This window comes from Oncorhynchus kisutch, linkage group LG17 (genome assembly GCF_002021735.2).
Source record: "Oncorhynchus kisutch isolate 150728-3 linkage group LG17, Okis_V2, whole genome shotgun sequence".
NCBI lineage: Eukaryota > Metazoa > Chordata > Actinopteri > Salmoniformes > Salmonidae > Oncorhynchus > Oncorhynchus kisutch.
Genome location: NC_034190.2, coordinates 68,874,809 through 68,894,851, shown reverse-complemented (window position 1 = coordinate 68,894,851; position 20,043 = coordinate 68,874,809). Strand labels below are relative to the sequence as shown.

At 39.5% G+C, this 20,043-nt stretch overlaps 2 protein-coding genes across 2 annotated transcripts; one reads left to right on the top strand and one right to left on the bottom strand.

Moving 5' to 3' along the window:
• Positions 1 to 206: 206 nt before the first annotated feature.
• On the bottom strand, positions 207 to 12,268 carry LOC109908194 (solute carrier family 13 member 3-like). The gene is made up of 13 exons (XM_020506741.2): positions 12,027 to 12,268; positions 11,132 to 11,397; positions 8,259 to 8,422; positions 7,333 to 7,393; positions 7,031 to 7,210; positions 6,040 to 6,165; positions 5,753 to 5,845; positions 5,380 to 5,484; positions 5,148 to 5,245; positions 2,838 to 2,950; positions 2,474 to 2,635; positions 1,627 to 1,764; positions 207 to 1,520 (listed from the first exon to the last, which is right to left on the bottom strand). Exons 1-13 carry the CDS (start codon positions 12,141 to 12,143, stop codon positions 1,332 to 1,334), a joined length of 1,812 nt encoding a protein of 603 aa, XP_020362330.1. The 5' UTR covers positions 12,144 to 12,268; the 3' UTR covers positions 207 to 1,331.
• A 3,486-nt stretch (positions 12,269 to 15,754) lies between these two features.
• mc3r (melanocortin 3 receptor) lies at positions 15,755 to 16,750 on the top strand. Its single transcript, XM_020504837.1, has one exon. It carries the CDS (start codon positions 15,755 to 15,757, stop codon positions 16,748 to 16,750), a length of 996 nt encoding a protein of 331 aa, XP_020360426.1.
• Positions 16,751 to 20,043: the final 3,293 nt, after the last annotated feature.

The following is a 20,043-nucleotide window of genomic DNA, read 5'->3' as shown; positions in this document are numbered from 1 at the left end:
GTCTATTCTCCTTACTACATATTATGCTGTGTCACTTGGGTCAATGATTAAAAATTACTATAGAGGCTTGACCCCCTTCTGAATATTAACCCATGGTTTTAAGTTGTTCTGTTATATATATTACTGTGTTGCATGTCTGTTGGTGCCTGCTCACTGACATCAGCTAAATATATAAATTCCATGGATTGACGAAAAAAGACACTAACTCATTTGCCATTCAGTTTTATTTGGTAACGAGAAGTATTAAGAAAATAACAAATCTACAAAATGTGCATTGATAACGCTAAACGTATTACACTAAATAAAAGCTATGGTAGAAAATAGTTCTTTCGATTTCCACACACCACATTTCTAATGATTATTTGAAATGAAATAAGATCAGAAAATTATGATTTAAAAGACACGATGAAAAGTAAAACTGACCTTCTGTGTGTAACAAAAATATGTTTAAACACATGCAGCCAGTGACCCCCATGGCCTAGGTAAGTATGTTTTAGGAATAATTCACAAACTCCTGTTATGTGTCAAGACAGTCACAGTTTACACAGCTAAAGATCAATGGAGGATTGAGTTCAAGTGTCATTTACCAGTTGGTGGAGGACTTGGAGGATTGTCATGAAATGGATTGGGTTTATAATCATCAAGCAGACTGCTAACACCCTAATTAATAAGGATTACCATCACAAACACTATCCAGGGAATATTACAATGAGGTACAGTATGAGAAGCTCATAGTGAACAGTGCAATGTGGCACAATGACCAGCAGACGTCACTAAGATGCAATCCATTTCAGCAAGCATAGTGAGAGATGAGACAAGACATCACCGGTGTCTGGACAAAAACTATGTCCGACATGACTTGTTGTATAACTGTGGAAGAGAACGCAACAACAGACAGACCAACCACTGTCTATTCTGTCGCCCCCCGCCCTGCCTAAACAAATTATCTTCCAATGGAAACATGTCATAGTGATCTAAAACAAATCAAGGCAAAACACAGGACACATCTGGGGAGAGCAGGGGTTCGTGACAAACAAGAAAATGAGCTGATAGAACTTGGTATAATCTACATGACAGAGTACGTAGATCACAATGAGAGCCTGAACAAAATATAAACAGTTAAAAAATCAAAACTCATATACAGTAGACTGATTGAAAAAGGACAGTACCTTAGCAACATGGTATAGCCATCACACCATAGGCTAAATTACTTAAAGTAACAGCTAATTCTCCCCAAGTCTATAGTTATTGACTTTGTACATATTCAGAAATTATGATCCAGTATTTACTATATAATGCAGTATAATAATTATTCTGGATAAGCTTCAGATCTACGGTAAACTAGTAAGGTTGAAAGGTGAGTCGGAGGGGAACTGTATATCTGTGACAGTACTGGACATGTTGACTGGACGAGCCCAGTCTGGATAAGTCTCCAAACTGAACATAGCACGACCCCAAGTGTTCATGGCCAGAGAAACCGATAAAATGCCCAAAATGTTCATCACAAAGCCTGTTTTCACCTGTAAATAGAGAAACCAAACAGATGTCTTGGATAGAGTACAGTACCTTTAAGTTTAGGAACAGTCTGACATATGGTCATACAGTATATCGGCGTAAGGATCTTACCATGTCCTTCACCAAAAGATGGCCAGATGCAAAGGCAATGGAGTTGGGAGGGGTGGAGACTGGCAACATGAAGGCAAATGAACATCCTGTTGTCGCAGGTATCATAAAGTAAAGAGGGTTCACCTTGACAAACATAGCCTGTCAAGAGGAGACAAACACATTTGTTGCTATTCTTTTGACAAAATTGTATTAATGCAAAAATAATAACACTTTTAAACACTTTTCTTCAGACAAACACAAGGAGCACACACGTTAGTAAGGAGTGAGTGAATCCATCTCTCATTCAATAACTGGCAACAATATTCCAAATTGTTAGTAGTAATTTATTTGGCTTGGGAATTTTACTGAAGATAAGTAAGTATTGCGCACTTGTCGTGGTGATACTGGATGATACTGGGTGGGTGATACTATTGCTTAGATTGAACGATACTGCAGGACATTGTCACTCCCAGCCAAAGACAACTGGTTACTGATAACTGTAGTTAATGTCCAACAGACATACAAATAGACCCAACAGCCATGGTGCTACACTGACAGATCTGTTAACCCCATGGAAAACACTAAAAAGGTCAATTGCTGTGGGAGATTAGAGAAGAGAGCACCTCCCCATAATCTTTTCCCATGGGGAACACTAATCCATGAATTAGTAATCCAATGTAGTTCAAGGCTTTTTGGTAGATAACAAGGGATATTCAAATACTAGACACAAAATACATGTCTTCCTTCAAAATGATTGCCTACTACAGTAGGCATGTCCTTTTCATACCCACAGGGCACGTCAATCTCAATAATGGAAACATTGAACGAAACGTTGAATGTTGTGGTCATGTCATAGATGACAGCTCACCAGTTCAGCGATGACGGGCAGGAATATGATAATGGTGGCAGTGTTGCTGGCAAACTCTGTGAAACAGGCCAGGAAAGCTGTGATGAACATGACGGCCACAGCAGGGGGGACCTGGGCAATAGGCTGGAGGTAGGCTCCTATCCACGCCGCCAGTCCTGACTCCTATATTATACAACAGGGACGGAGCATCAACAGACAGCCCCCATCTCAGTAGTAGCAGAAATAGGTAAAAAGTATATAAATCACCACACAATAGATATTTGAATGTGAGTTAAAGGGATTTCATATCTTTGTGCATCATTAAACATCAACAGGTTTTACCCATAGGGCAAATTGATTCTATATGTAAATTCTATGGTTTTACCTCACATCCCTTGGCCATGGCAAAGCCACCACCCAGCAACAGAATGATATTCCACGGGACACATTCCTGTGCTTTCTTCCATGATAGGAGAGGAACATATGGAGTATTTGATGCTGTGGAAAACATGACAAGGTATACAATCAACCTCGGCCCACCAGCCAAATCCAGGTCAACCACCGAAATATCAGAATATCTAACCTGCAAGGGGCCTTGAAAAGGAGTAATAAAGAAAAGGCTGAAGGTAGGGGTTAGGGGTTAAAATAAGGGTTAAGGGTCAAAATATGGCCATGGCTGGTGTTTTGTTTTTCTCTCGGGTACTGCTGGGCCAGAAATATTTCAATCCCATAGAAAATTTGTAGTGAGAACTGAAAAAGCGTGTGTGAGCAAGGAGGCCTACAAACCTGACTCAGTTACACCAGCTTTGTCAGGAGGAATGGGCCAACTTATTGTGGGAAGCTTGTGGAAGGCTACCCAAAACATTTGACCTAAGTTAAACAATTTAAAGGCAATGCTACCAAATACTAATTGAGTGTATGTAAACATCTGACCCACTGGGAATGTGATGAAATAAATAAAAGCTGAAATAAATAATTCTCTCTGCTATTATTCTGACATTTCACATTCTTAAAATAAAGTGGTGATCCTAACTGACCTAAGACAGGGAATTTTTACTAGGATTAATTGTCAGGAATTGTGAAAAACTGAGATGTCTTTAGCTAAGGTGTATGTAAACTTCCGACTTCAACTGTAGAGCAGAGTAAACAGAGCAAACCAAAGTGTGGCGACACACTTTAAAGAGATTAATAATAATCACACAAACAAAGGGGCTACAGTCTTACTTCACAACAGAATGCTGCTCAGACTAATCTACGTCATTAACATTCCTCAGGTGATTTACAGTACCTAACAACAGAGCCAATACAGGTTTTGCACTTCAGAAATGGACTAATGAAAGAAAGAAAGAATATTCTACTTTGATAGTAGTCAATGATACAGATATAGGATCTTAATTGGAGTCAGTTTGCTACAGCAGTAGAATAATCCTGCAGCAACAGGAAATGTGAGTTAATATATGGATTATAATTCATTGTCATTTTTTGTAGAGGTTGATACATTTTTCATTATGGCAAATCAAGTCTGAAATGTTAAAGTATAAATTACAAACTTTAAAAGCCTTTTTAAACCTTGAATACACTACAAGTTAGAATTTCCTGCTGGGCAGGAAAATTCCTGCAACAACAGCGTGATCAAATTAAGATACGACATCTGTACTGTAATTTATTTCTGGTGAGGCATGATGTAAGGGATAATCAACAAAGGCCTCTGCATTCTATGGAAATTAATGAATGATGCAGAAGTTGTGTTCAACAACATGCTGGCAGAGTGGAACTGACCTTCCAAGGAGTTTCATTATTTTCCAGAGAATGCATAGAGCCCTAAGTTGATTATCCCTTTTATATCATGGCTATAATTTAAAGAAATGTGTTCATTTGCTGGTAGAATTGTGTTCAACATCCACTGAAGTAGCTAGCAAGTGCATTAGTAATTGCCGTGGTAACCAAACAGGCTCGCTAGTTTGGCTAACCAAACCATGAGTTCTAACTTGACATTATGAAAATCGAATTCAACAATGCCAATAATGTTTTCAATTTGACTTTTGTTTTCAAAAGCAAATATAGAACATGGAAGAATGAACTAAAGCCATTGAATGAACTATAGCCATTGAATTCTACCGTGCAAATATACCATGCGTTATAGGGAAATAATGCACACTCTAGAATGCCCTTCAAGCCAATCAGGAACAAGTATTCAACAATGCCATGGTATAATTAATATTATAAACTGGGTGGTGCAAGCCCTGAATGCTGATTGGCTGACAACCGTGGTAAATCAGACCATATACCATGGATATGATTTTGATTTTTTCTGCTCTAATTATGTTGGTAACCAGTTTATAATAGCAATAAGGCACCTCGGGTTTGTGGTATATGGCCAATATACCACGGCTAAGGCCTGTATCCAGGCACTCTGTGTTGCGTTGTGCATAAGAACAGCCCTTAGCTGTGGAAAATTGGCCATATACCACAATCTTCGGGCCTTATTGCTTAAATAATGTGAGTTTAAAACCCTTGGTCTACAGTATATGCATACAGCTGCTTCACTCCATCTAATCTTTTGATCCGAAAACATCCCATGTGTCCTCTGTATCAGTACAGAAAGGTGATATGACTAGAGGCAGTGGTATTTTCCATCTACATATTCCGAAAACATATTTCTTCTTATTTGGGACATGTCCTTTCAAGTACTGACCTCTAGAATCAAACCACCAGCTAAGAGAGGGCTTCTGGGAAGGGAAGAAAAATAGGATTGACACAATGATCACTCCAGTGGTCGCATCTGACACATACCTACAGTAGGAAGAGAATCAGAGAAGGGGAAGTCATGATGCAGCTGGTTTCCTCATGCCTCCAGTGAATTATACAGACATTTCCGAGATAACGGGCAGTGCCTTGTTAGCTTGTAGCAAGCTTATCTGTCTTACCCTTTGTTGAAAAATGTGGACCATCCAGTTACAAATTTGGGATCTCTTGTGAACAGGAGAACGGCAAACAAAATGAAAAAGAATGCGATGGATCCTTCTGCAAAACTAAAATGGAAGATGGAAATTGTTGTCATTGAGGAATTCTACATAACTCCTGACTAAGTACAGAGGGTCTAGAACAGGGGTTTATCCTTAGTCCTGGAGGGTTCTAGCAGGATTTTGTTCCATCCAACTGATTAAAATAAACAATCTAAAGCATGCAAACAATGTGGCCCTCCTGAACCAGAATTGGCCAACCCTGGTATAGGGCAAGATTTAAGATTAGAGCATGTTGCCTGTGATTTAGTCTAGAGATAAGGCTAGAGTCCCTTACTTTATGGGGCCTAGTTTTCTGTAGTCTTCATCAATAACAGCCTCTGCTTTTTTCTCTGCTTGTGCTCTTTCGTCCTGTTTCTTCACACATAACCTGAACACAACAAATAGTATTAAAATGGTGTGAATGTATCTGACAGGTAGGAGAATGTATTATTTCATATGATTTTAAAAAGTGTACAGGCAGAAGTCCTAGAACTCTAGCACAGACTGCTTATGTGATCATCTATGGTCATGTTTTTATATTACACACGTTTGAGGAACTTAGATTTGATTTGACCACCATACCGCGTATTCAAGCCCCCGTAGAGGAAAGAAATCCACAGCCATGCCAAGATGAGGAAGAGCACCATGAGAGGAAAGGCGAATGCAAACCAAGAGCCAAAATTTATCAAGTCGCACTCTGGGAAGTAACTAGGACACAAATAAGCAACTGTCAAAAACTGTACAGCAAACATGAATTTCTTTTTATTTTATGGTCTAAAATGTAACATTGTTCTTCAAACAGCTATTTGCCAGTAAAATCCTAACTCAGGTTGTCAGGTTGGTGTCGTATGCCTTTAAAGGTCCTCAATATCATATCATTTCTGGGTAGCAATTAAGTATCTTACTGTAATTTGTTTTCAATTAAAATGTTAAATAAATAATAATAAATAGCCTCTTAGCAAGAGCAATTTCTCAAGAAAGAATTTAGCTAGGACTGTCTGAGTGGGGAGAGGAAAACTGAAAACTAGCTGTTGGCAGAGAGGTTGGCAGAGAGGTTTAGAACTCTCTTTCTTATTGGTCTATTGACTGTCACCAGGCAGGCCAAAACTCCATCCCACCAAAACCGGCTGAAATTTCCAGCGGCCTTTTCAAACAGCTCTTATACTAAAACGGCAACACTGCTGAGTTTTTCACACTCAACAGTTTCCCGCATGTATCAAGAATGGTCCACCACCCAAACGACATCCAGCCAACTTGAGGGGGGGGGGGGGACTGCAACTCAATATTAGGAAGGTGTTCCTAATGTTTGGTATACTCAGTGTATATATAAAGCACAGGAAAATCAAGTTTTTGACTGCACTGGGGCTTTCAGAGGGACTTCTGAAGTCTGAAACAGAACAGTACTCATCTTTTTTCATAATGGTTAAAACCCTTTCATAGACCTTCTCATGGATACCTTTTCTCCTTATACATACCTTTATTGCTCTATCTGATGGGCCTGTGAGGTCTATGAGAGGGTATGTACAGATGCAGTAGCAGAAAGAGAGATCAGTCAAGTCCTGAACTTGGGTACCTCTTAAGTTGTCCAATCAGGATGAGGTTTGGCGCCGTGCCTGTCAGGGTGGCAGTCCCTCCGATACTGGCAGCGTATGGGATACAGATCAGGAAGCCTTTCCACACCTTCATCTGGTACTCTGACTCTGTCCTGATCTCCTGTGCAGTCCTCCCATTTGACCGCACCATCCCATCAGTTCTTAAGATATAATATAGAGAAATGTAACCAGATTGTAACAATGCTAGTAAATAACTACATGATAACCATGAATCCAACACGAGAGCTAAAATTATTCAGTTTGTTTATGCTTCCTTTCTTACCCATCTATAGACAAGATCTGTTTTTCAGAGGGCAGTGAATGCAGCTTTACTTGTGATTGACCTGATGGATGTTGAAGTTAACAGGTTGTTAAGAGTTATTCTCTCCATTGTTCACTGTGCAGTGACAAATTACAAAATATTTTTAAGGACAGGCTTAGACATAATAATCCCATATTGAATACCAATTTGAAGGAGATTTAGGGGGTTATCTAAGTGTAACTGCCTCTACGGAGAATCAATACATTTCCCATAAACCAACTAGTTTGATGCTACGGTACACATAGCTATAGTAGGAATGAGACAAGCTATAACAGAGATATTAACAATTCATATGTAATCAAAGCCTGTGAGTTCCAGTTTTCTAACTAGGTTGTCTGTAGACCTCTGTCATATTTAATAAATTACTTGAAAGGTGGCTACTATAATCAATAAATTACCATTTTAATATTGAATAACTTGACATGTCGTGCTCTGAAGGCAATATGATAGAAAAGGTACAGTAGTTGTATGAAGTTCACACCTTGAGTTACATATTACAGTTTTAATGTGGAAAATTAAAGTATAGTCTGTTCGTCTGTGTAAGGCACGTGTCAAACTCATTCCACAGAGGCCCGAGTGTCTGCGGGTTTTCACTCCTCCTTATTTTTTTTATTAATTAAGGTCACTGATCAGTTAGGAACTCCTCTCACTTGTTTGTATAGGTCTTAACTGGACACAAATTGAAAGGAAAAAACTAAAATTAGCAGACACTTGTCCCTCCATGGATTGAGTTTGACACCCTTGGGTAAGCACTACAAACAATTATTATTAATTCTACCCTTCAGTGTTGATAGACTAAATTTGTCCTGGCTTAGCTACTGTATAGGTCTTAATATTTTCGCTAGATGTATGTGGGACAGTTGGAGAAACCCTACACAGCAACTCACCCTCTGTCTCCTCTTTCACCTTGCAGTTCTCCTTCAGAGTGGCCAGGTCCCCAAAGAGGCTCTCCAGGATGGCGTTAGCAATGGGAAGCATCATGGCCGTTGTTGCTGTGTTACTGAGCCACATGGACAGGAAGGCAGATGTGTTCATCATTCCCAAAATCAACCTGTATGGGGAGAGAGATGGGCACATGGGTCAGGTGTAAGTGTAGTGACAAATCAATACTATGATTATCATTAACATTTTTGATAACAACTGGCCTATGTAAAATGGTAGAGAATCAGCTCGAAGACGCTTGGACCTTCTTATTTGACATTTTAATTGGGATTGTTAACAAACACACCCCCATAAAGAAAATGAGAATTAAAAACAGATTTAGCCCCTGGTTCGACCGTGATCTTGTCGAGTTACTCCACCTTAAGAATTGCATTTGGTGAAAGGCTAGGCACACGCATACTCATGCTGATTGGCTGTCATTCAGGCAAATGAGAAATAAGTGCACTCAGGCTGTCTGGAAGGCCAAACTTAGTTACTGCAAGGAGCAGTTCTCTCTCTGTGGGTCTAACCCCAAGAAGCTCTGGAAAACGGTTAATGACCTGGAGAATAAACCCTCCTCCTCACAGCTGCCCATGTCCCTTAATGTTGATGATGTGGTTTAATCACCACTTCATTAAGTCAGGATTCCTAATTGACTCAGCCATGCCTCCTTGCCCATCCAACATTTCCTCATCTCCCACCCCTTCTAATGCGACTATCCCCGATGCTTCTCCCTCTTTTTCCCCTGCCCTGCTACAAAGTTTCTCCCTGCAGGCAGTCACTGAGTCCGAGGTGCTAAAGGAGCTCCTTAAACCTGACTACAAAAAAACATCTGGGTCAGATGGTTTAGACCCTTTCTTCTTTAAGGTTGCTGCCCCTATCATCGCCAAGCCTATCTCAAACCTTTTAAGCCTGTCTCTCCTTTCTGTGGAGGTTCCCAATTGCTTGGAAGACAGCCATGGTTTGTCCTTTATTTAAAGGGGGAGATCAAGCTGATCCTAACTGTTATAGGCCTATTTATATTTTGCCCTGTTTCTCAAAAGTTTTGGAAAAACTTGTCAATAATCAACTGACTGGCTTTCTTGATGTCTATAGTATTCTCTCGGGAATGCAATCTGGTTTCGCTCAGGTTATGGATGTGTCACTGCAACCTTAAAGGTCCTCAATGATGTCACCATTGCCTTTGATTCTAAGCAATATTGAACTGCTATTTTTATTGACTTGGCCAAAGCTTTTGATACGGTAGACCATTCCATTCTTGAGGGCCGGCTAAGGAGTATTGGTGTCTCTGAGGGGTCTTTGGCCTGGTTTGCTAACTACCTCTCTCAAAGAGTACAGTGTATAAAGTCAGAAAATCTGCTGTCGCAGCCACTGCCTGTCACCAAGGGAGTACTCCAAGGCTCGATCCTAGGCCCCATGCTCTTGTAAATTTACATCAACAACATAGCTCAGGCAGTAGGAAGCTCTCTCATCCATTTAAATCCAGATGATACAGTCTTACACTCAGCTGGCCCCTCCCTGAATGTTGTGTTAAATGCTCTCCAACAAAGCTTTCTTAGTGTCCAACAAGCTATTTCTACCATTAACCTTGTTCTGAACACCTCCAAAACAAAGGTCATGTGGTTTGCTAAGAAGAATGCTCCTCTTCCCACAGGTGTGATTACTACCTATGAGGGTTTAGAGCTTGAGGTAGTCACCTCATGCAAGTACTTAGGAGTATGGCTAGACGGTGCACTGTCCTTCTCTCAGCACATATCAAAGCTGCAGGCTAAAGTTAAATCTAGACTTGGTTTCCTCTATCGTAATCAGTCCTCTTTCACCACAGCTGCCAAACTAAACCTGATTCAGATGACAATCCTATCCATGCTAGATTACGGAGACATAATTTATAGATTGGCAGGTAAGGGTGCTCTCGAGCGGCTAGATGTTCTTTACTATTCGGCCATCGGATTTGCCAACAATGCTCCTTATAGGACACATCACAGCACTCTATGCTCCTCTGTAAACTGGTCATCTCTGTATACCATTTGCAATGCTTATTTATAAAACCCTCTTAGGCCTCACTCCCCCCTATCTGAGATATCTACTGCAGCACTCATCCTCCACATACAACACCCGTTCTGCCAGTCACATTCTGTTAAAGGTCCCCAAAGCACACACATCCCTGGGTCACTTCTCTTTTCAGTGGAACGAGCTGCAACAAACACTCAAACTGGACATTTTTATCTCAATATCTTCATTCAAAGACTCAATCATGGACACTCTTACTGACAGTTGTGGCTGCGCTTTGTGTCAAATATTGTTGTCTACCTTCTTGCCGTTTGTCTGTGCCCAATAATGTTTGTACCATGTTTTGTGCTGCTACGATGTTGTGTTGCTACCATGTTGTTGTTATGTTGTGTTGCTACCATGCTGTGTTGTCATGTGTTGCTGCCTTGCTATGTTGTCGTCTTAGGTCTCTCTTTATGTAGTGTTGTGTTGTCTCTCTTGTTGTGATGTGTGTTTAGTCCTATATTTATATCGTATTTATTTTAAATTTTTAATCCCAGTCCCCCGTCCCTGCAGGACACCTTTTGCCCTTTTGTAGGCCGTCATTGTAAATAAGAATTTGTTCTTAACTGACTTGCCTAGTTAAATAAAGGTTCAATCAAAATGTACATTTAATTTTTTTTTAAACATGATTATGTATGTTTTGCCATATGTAGTGGATTAGATAATATATTATATATATAAATATATATATTATAATATATATATAATATATATATATTAGATAATGGAAAATAATCTCAAAATATAAATTATGATAAATGTATATATGGCGATATAGACTTCTCACCAGGCTGGTTTGACTCCAACAATCTTAAGAACTTTCAGAGCTATTCTGCGATGCAGACCCCATTCCTCGATAGCTGATGCCATCACAAGACCACTGAGAAAGAGAAAATTTGTATCGAGGAAGTACTGAGGGCAGACTTTTTTGGATGGAAGAATTCCCATGGTTGGAAAGAGGCAAACAGGTAGCATGGCAGTGACAGCTAAGGGAAGAGCCTCTGTGCACCAGAACACAGCCATCAGCAGCACCACGTACAGGCATTTCCCCTCCTGAAAAACATAACAGAAACATGTTGGTGAACATTAAGAGTAAATGCCAAAGGTGATCTATTTCATTAATGTTTGTATCACGCTGTGGAAAGACAAATGTATAAGGAATGTACTTTTTTCTGTGGCTGAAATTGCAAAATTAGAGGGGAATTGTAAATAAATAAGCCCATGAAGTTATTAACACCTGTGTTAGGTCTCAGATTGGTTGGTTAGGTCTCCAATTGGGTTATGGCTATGATTAAGAGGGATGAATGGAGTTAGGGTCAAGTTATTCATGTGAGGATTGATGTTTTAGCTATATGATGAAGCGGGACCATGTCCTGTTCTAATGGCATGTTTTATGTATGATCCTGATTCTAATTTCAGTGAAGTCTTATTCCAACAGATATTGGTTTAATGGGTGTTCAGATTTAAAGGCAGGTGTGGATATTATTAATCATATCAGTTTTAGGCTATGTGGCAATACTGTATTTAACAATTGCCTGACTTTCAGTAGTAGGTCATGACAATTTGATGTGGTTCAGCAATTTGGCTTAGTTATATACAGTTATAAAACTAGTTTTTCTTGTGAGTTAGATACATAAATGGTTAGAGTAGCAAGATTTGTGTTTCTTCCAATAACCACTTACCTTTTCCGGTAGACCAAAAATTAACGGGAGGAGAATAAGCGGAGTGAGGACTAGAATAAGTTGTTTCTTGACGCACCAAAGCTTCTTAGCGAACGTTGATATTGTTTCCATTTCCATGACGAATATTATTTTATTGAAGTGCACCAACGCTTGGTATGTGATGCCGGAGTGCAGAATTTTGAAGCCTCAGTTTTATCACTTTGACTCCGTTGTTTTTGCACTCTTGGAGAAGATTAACTATTGGTTTACAGGTTAACTCATAACGCATTGTTCAAGTTATTAGGGATGCGCGCGCAAGCTGAGCTTGCTCTGTGGTTGCACAATTGGTATGTGATTTCTTGTGTTTTACTGCTAATAACCAACATGTTAACAATTCCAGTAGTCTTGTCTTTCTGGTTCCTCCCTGCAAAATGGATGCAAGCCATGTCAACAGTCATCAAAAACTGCTTCCTTCATCATCCATGGTTGATCACACAGGGGGCCACATAGGTCAACCATGTAAACTTCATTTTAAGAGGATAGGGACTTGAACCAGAGACATGTGCCATAAAGGTCCAAATTTAGCAGAAATCATATGTTTGGACAAAAGACAAAATACATGGAGATTACAATGATAATCTGTAACACGTGACTATACACAGTTTAAATAGGCAGCATTTACACCTGGAAGCCCAATTCTGGTATTTTTCTCACTAATTGGTCTTTTGACCAATCATATCAGATCTTTTCACATCAGCTCTTATTCCGAGCTGATTTGATTGGTCAAAAGACCAATAAGTGCAAAAAATATAAGAATTGGGCAGCCTGTGTAAATGCAGCCTTTAGTTGTTTTTGGTAGATAATTGATAGAGACGTTCTGTTGTTTTAGTGGCTGGTTTAATAAAAAGGTGACTTCAATGGTGGCTCCCGCCATTGCAGATGTTCCTGTAAGCGATAGGCCTAATCGTAAATTATCCATCTACAAATGTGAAGTGAGGACATAGGCTACTTTAAAAGACATTGGTGTTAAAAGCAGGATAAAAACTTGGTAGCCAACTGTCTGATCTGGCAATGCTCAATAGAAGGTAATGGCAGGTTTGTTTCTCTCCCACAGGAGTAGCTGCCTCTCTATTCAGCTTTCTAAAGCCATTTATAACTACCCTGGCCAGAAACAGTCTCTTCACTGCTGGCACGACTCTGGTGGCCTCTTAGAGGTCAGAGCCAACCCTCCATTGCTCTTGGTCACAGGAATAAGCAGTACTTTCCACAGTTGAACTATTATCTGTGATGCAGATGTGCCCTCTAGTGTCATAACTTGTGTCATACATACAAACTGGTTTGTGGTATGTGTGAAAAATACAGTATGTGTGTAAAGGTGCCCTCTGGTGTCATAACTTGTGTCATACATACAAACGGGTTTGTGGTATGTGTGAAAAATACAGTATGTGTGTAAAGGTGCCCTCTGGTGTCATAACTTGTGTCATACATACAAACGGGTTTGTGGTATGTGTGAAAAATACAGTATGTGTGTAAAGGTGCCCTCTGGTGTCATAACTTGTGTCATACATACAAACGGGTTTGTGGTATGTGTGAAAAATACAGTATGTGTGTAAAGGTGCCCTCTGGTGTCATAACTTGTGTCATACATACAAACGGGTTTGTGGTATGTGTGAAAAATACAGTATGTGTGTAAAGGTGCCCTCTGGTGTCATAACTTGTGTCATACATACAAACGGGTTTGTGGTATGTGTGAAAAATACAGTATGTGTGTAAAGGTGCCCTCTGGTGTCATAACTTGTGTCATACATACAAACGGGTTTGTGGTATGTGTGAAAAATACAGTATGTGTGTAAAGGTGCCCTCTGGTGTCATAACTTGTGTCATACATACAAACGGGTTTGTGGTATGTGTGAAAAATACAGTATGTGTGTAAACCTATTAATATTAAAGTTTCTTAAATGAAGAAAGACCCCTCAGCAACGGTAATAACGAGTTTGTGATCTGCACAAGTGACGTTTTACTCATATAAATATATTATTCGGTATTCTTCCTGCTAAATAACATAATCAGAATAACAGGGTGCATGCAGTTTAGGTGAGGAGAAGGTTAAAGACAGACAGTCAGCCATAGCTACAGGCAATGGACTAACCATAACTGTTGTGTATTGGGGTTTTGCCGTAGAGCTTCATGGGAGTTGTATATGTTGAGATGCCAATAGCTTAACTGATTCCCGTCTCCCATCTCATCATTATTGAATTGTTATAAAGACTTGGTTATGAAAGCCATGAGTCATAACAATAACCTCATCCCCAGACTAACTTTGTCTATTGAACCAGATTAGGACATGACATTGTGGTTTACGCTTAGCAAACAGTACAACTAAGCAACTATGCTCTTAGATGAAAAAAATGGCCCCGTTTACTTTTTACCTGCTATGACCCTGAATATTGGCATTTCCAGCTTGACTGCACATCAACTGTCTTCCCACCTCATTTGTAAAGATCACAACAAAAAAGTCTTATTCCATGCCAGTTGTGTAATGCTATCTTGGATGAAATGCAAACAGACAGAAAAGGTTAGACCTATTCTTATGCATATATGTTCTGACAAGTCTCATAGAGAGAATAAGGACATATGTCTCAGGTTCTAGCTAGTAGCTACTATAAGAACTAAATGCTCAAATGCAATTTGTTTGTGTGCACAACCAAATCTCTTTGTTTTAAATAATTTTGTGCAAAAGAGCTACTTTTGAAACAATGATTCTTCTCGATTTAGATTTTACATGCACCATCGGTCTTGTCAGTTGAATTAACTGTAAGTTTCTCAATTAGCTAGGTTATTTTTACTTTCAAGAAGGCAGTCAAATAGAATGAACCTTTTACTGCAGTGGGCTAGTTTCTTGGTAGTTTTAAACAAATCTACTTTGAAACAAAAGTATACACCTCACACACATGGTAATGGACTTACAATAAAGAAGACTCCTGGAACATGTCAGATATTGAGTTGAAATGTATTCAATTTTGAGTTTGCATCCCAATATTACACTTTACATACATCACAAAAGACTGAAATATAACAAAATTGAAATAATGTTTATTAATTATGACATTTAGAAAATTATTGCTAACACTTTACTTGACAGCCATTGTCATAACACTTTATGACACAGTCATAACCATGTCATAACACTTTATAACAACTGACATAACTTGTCATAACCTGTCATAATATCTCGTAACACTGTCATGACCCATATATTTACACCTGTTGTGACATATATTGCATTATTTTATGACTGGTTATGACATGTACATAAGAAAATATGAATAGCATTCCACCCCTGAGGCCACTAGGTCATTTGACTGCAGGAAAGGGCTACTGTCATCGATTAAGTATTATCAGGTCAAGTGAAAATTGCGTAACGTGAAACAACTTAGTCTATGTCAAACTACTGAATGTGTGTTTGCGCACAAGTGTCCTTATGTGTATGTGTGTGTATACACAACCACCCATGTTCAGGCTGTCTGTGTGTTCATTGAATTGGACCGGGGGGGCTTACAGTGCTCTCAGAGCTCAGGAGCAAAACAGATAACCACAGTTCTCTCTAGCTCTGATCTCAGAGGAGGAGTAAAAACGTTCAGCAGCAGGGCTCCAGAAGAGGCACTTAAGGGGCAGGTGGCTCACTCACTACCTTGTATCCCTGCATTCCTGCATCTCCCCCAGTGAACTGTTGTCCAAATTCCCACCTGATGAACAACACTTATAGACATCTGCTGCCGCTGGACCTTCAGCTCAATGAAACCACCAGGGAGTCTCTGGCTGGGGAGGACGAACAGGGGAACCTGACCGGCAACGAGCCTGGTCTGTGTGAGGCAGTCCACATCCAAGCTGAGGTGTTCCTGACACTGGGGATCGTCAGCCTTCTGGAGAATATCTTGGTGATCTTGGCAGTGGTGAAGAACAAGAACCTCCACTCACCCATGTACGTACTCCTGTGTAGTCTTGCTGCTGCTGACATGCTTGTGAGTGTCTCCAACTCACTAGAGACGGTGGTTATCGCTGCGCTGAACAGTCGGTTGATTGTGGCAGATGACCACTTTATTCAACTCATGGACAACTTCTTTGACTCCATCATCTGTATCTCCCTGGTGGCCTCAATCTGTAACCTTTTAGCTATCACCATTGACCGTTACGTGACCATCTTCTACGCCCTACGCTACCACAGCATCGTGACGATGCGGCGGGCTGTCCTGGCCATCGGTGGCATCTGGCTGACATGTGTGTTCTGTGGGATAGTCTTCATCGTCTACTCAGAGAGCAAGGCAGTCGTTGTGTGTCTGATCATCATGTTCTTCACCATGCTGGTGCTCATGGCCACTCTGTATGTTCACATGTTCCTGCTGGCGAGGCTTCACATCAAGCGCATCGCTGTTCTGCCCGCGGAGGGTGTGGTGCCCCAGAGGACCTGCATGAAGGGAGCCATCACCATCACCATCCTCCTAGGGGTGTTCGTATGCTGCTGGGCACCTTTCTTCCTCCACCTCATCCTCCTCATCACTTGTCCCAAGAACCAGCTCTGTGTCTGCTACATGTCCCACTTTACCACCTACCTGGTGCTCATCATGTGTAATTCTGTCATAGACCCCGTTATCTATGCCTTCCGCAGTCTCGAGATGCGCAAAACCTTCAAGGAGATCCTCTGTTGTTTCAGTGCCACTTGTAGAATTTTCCACTGTAAATACTGAAGTGTTGTAGTTGTTGGTCATTTTCAAAAAGGCACAGAAAAGGCTTTCAATGTGGTTGTTCAATATGTATATGGATACTGTGTATATGGACATTGTTATATGGACACTGTGTATATGGACATTGTTTTATGGACACTGTGTATATGGACATTGTTATATGGACACTGTGTATATGGACATTGTTATATGGACACTGTGTATATGGATACTGTGTATATGGACATTGTTATATGGATACTGTGTATATGGACATTGTTATATGGACACTGTGTATATGGACATTGTTATATGGACACTGTGTATATGGACATTGTTATATGGACACTGTGTATATGGACATTGTTATATGGACACTGTGTATATGGACATTGTTTTATGGACACTGTGTATATGGATACTGTGTATATGGACATTGTTTTATGGACACTGTGTATATGGATACTGTGTATATGGACATTGTTTTATGGACACTGTGTATATGGACATTGTTTTATGGACACTGTGTATATGGATACTGTGTATATGGACATTGTTATATGGACACTGTGTATATGGACATTGTTTTATGGACACTGTGTATATGGACATTGTTGTGACATCCAGGTTTGGCTTAGTGGCTTTGCTATTGGGAAGATGTTTTCATGTGTACGTAGTGTTTGTGAAAATGTGAGAAGCAAACAGTAAAAATTGAAAGATTAAAAGTGACCATGAGTGACTAATTTTATGAATTAGAAATATTCATATTCTTACCTTGACTGCAAGGAAGACACATTAGCAGAATGTGAATATAGATAGATTAATAAAAAAACATCAATAAACCAACAATAGGGTGATTTACAGTGCCTTGCAAAAGTATTCATTCCCCTTGGATTTCTTCACATGCTATTGTGTTACAAAGTGGGATTCAAATCTATTTCATTGTTAACATTTTTTTACAAGCTACACAAAAGGCTCTTGTAATGTCAAAGTCAAAGACATTTTTTTAAAGATTCATAGAAATTAAATAACTATAATTTTTTCATTGCATATGTATTCACCTCCCTGAGTCAATCAATACATCTTAGAAACACCTTAGTCATTGATTACAGCTGTGAATCTTTCTGGGCAAGTCTCTGACAGCTTTGCACACCTGGATTGTGCAACATTTGCCCATTATTCTTTAAAACATTCTTCAAGCACTGTCAAGATGTTGGGAATGTTGGCTAGACAGCAATTTTCAAGTATTACTATAGATTTTCAAGCAGATTTGAGTAAAAACTGTAACTTGGCCACTCAGTAACATTCACTGTCTTCTTGGTAAGCAACTCCAGAGTAGATTTGGACTCATGTTGTAGGTTATTATCCAGCTGAAAGGTGAATTCCTTTCCCGGTCTCTCGTGTAAAGCAACTGGTTTTCCTCTAGGATTTTGTCTGTGCTTAGATCCATCCTGTTTATTTTTATTGTGAAAAACTTCCTAGTAATTGCCTATGTCAAGCATACCCATACCATGATGCAGCTACCTCCATGCTTGAAAATAAGGAGGCAGTTACTCAGCGATGTGTTGTGTTCGATTTTCCCTAAACATAAGGCTTTGCATTTAGGCCAAAAAGTGTATTATTTTGCTGTGTTTTGTTGAAGTATAGTATCTTATTGCATACAAGATGCAAGTTGTGGAATATTTGTATTCTTCTTTTCACTCTGTCATTTAGGTCATTATTGTGGAGTCACTACAGTGTTGTTGATCCATTCTCAGTTTTCTGCCATCACAGACATTGAACTCTGTAGCTGTTTTAAAATCACCAATGGCCTCATGGTTACATCCCTGAGCTGTTCTGCAGCTCAGTTCATAAGGAGGACTGTACCTTTGATGTGTCAGGGTGGTTTAATATATAATCCACAGCATAACTATTAACTTGCCCATACATAAAGAGATTTTCAATGTCTGATTTGTTATTGTTACTCATCTACATATCACTACCCTTCTTTAAGAGGCTTTCGAAAAGCTCCTTGGTCTTTGTAGTTGAGTCTGTGCTTGAAATTCAATACCTGACTAAGGGGTCTTACAGATGTTGTTTGTATGGGTGACATAGGAAGGGTTAGTCATTCAAAAATCATGTCAACGCCTATTCTTTAACACAGAGTGAGTCCTATGTCATTTATAATGTGATGTGAAATTTTACTCCTGAACTCATTTAGGCCGGCCTAAACAAAGGGGCTGAATACTTATGCAATTAATTTATTTTATTTATCTCCACTTTGACATTACAGAATATTTAGTGTAGATTGTTGACAGAAAATTACAATTAAATCCATTTTAATCCCATTTTGTAATACAATAAAATGTGAAGAAATCCAAGGGGTCTGAATACTTTAGCACTGAGCTGTATATAATCTGGTCTGCTGTAGCCTGTCTGTAACAAATCAGGGATAATGAATCTCATTGCATGTATTTAAGAAAAAGGGATTCATAAAAGCTCAACGTGTGTGTGCACTGCACGATTTGCCATCTACCAAGGAATAGTACTATGAACCTATATGATTTTTTATCATGTGAAAAATCATGTTGAGCTTTTATGAATCCCTTTTTCTTAAATACATGCAATGAGATTCATATATATATATATATATATATATATATTGACAGTATTTTTATTTAAGAAAAATGACTTTTACATAACAATTTTTTAAAAATATAAATGTGATATCCAAATTGTTTGCGTCACAGCTCTGGTTGTTAAAAAAAAAATCGCCAACAGGTGGAGTACTCATTTTTTCACAGTCTATTTACTTGTGTAGTCTATGTGCCTAGTCTAATTCAATCGACCCTCAATGAGAAGACACACCTCTGTACATTTCAATGATACGTATGTGATCCATAGAGTATGTTCCGTTAATCTGATTCTACCAGACAGTGTAAACCCTTTACGCCAAGTCAGGGTTAGCCTCTGTGTACTCAGTAGATGTTGTCAGCCAATGCACCTAGCAGGACAGCATCTAAACCAGCTGGATTCCTTCACCCCCCCCCCCCCCCCCTCCCCCGCCCCCCACAACACACACAGGTTAAGGCCAATACAGGCTGGAGAACAATAAGGAGAGGGTGATTTATAGCTCTTTAATTTTGCCTTTAGGTAAGAAAGCAGGGACAGGAACTGAAACAGCAACAGCCTTTTATGGGCAGTAGGAGGATTATCAATGACGAAACAAATAATAATTTTCTTAGTTGTTGGTTACACATACATTCTTGATGGGGTGTTTTTAAACAGGGAAACATAGCACAGACAAACAGACAGACAGAGATACGACAGAGGTTTAA

Bases quoted from the DNA above. Each gene is read 5' to 3' on its own strand.
- LOC109908194 (XM_020506741.2), bottom strand. From the start codon at position 12,143: ATGGAAATGGAAACAATATCAACGTTCGCTAAGAAGCTTTGGTGCGTC. The intron at 8,423-11,131 runs GTGAGAAGTCTA...CTCCCCATACAG, and splicing joins GTTGGAGTCAAACCAGCCTG to GTTGATTTTGGGAATGATGA. The intron at 2,951-5,147 runs GTCAGTACTTGA...TGTTTTCCACAG, and splicing joins CTGGTGGTTTGATTCTAGAG to CATCAAATACTCCATATGTT.
- mc3r (XM_020504837.1), top strand. From the start codon at position 15,755: ATGAACAACACTTATAGACATCTGCTGCCGCTGGACCTTCAGCTCAAT.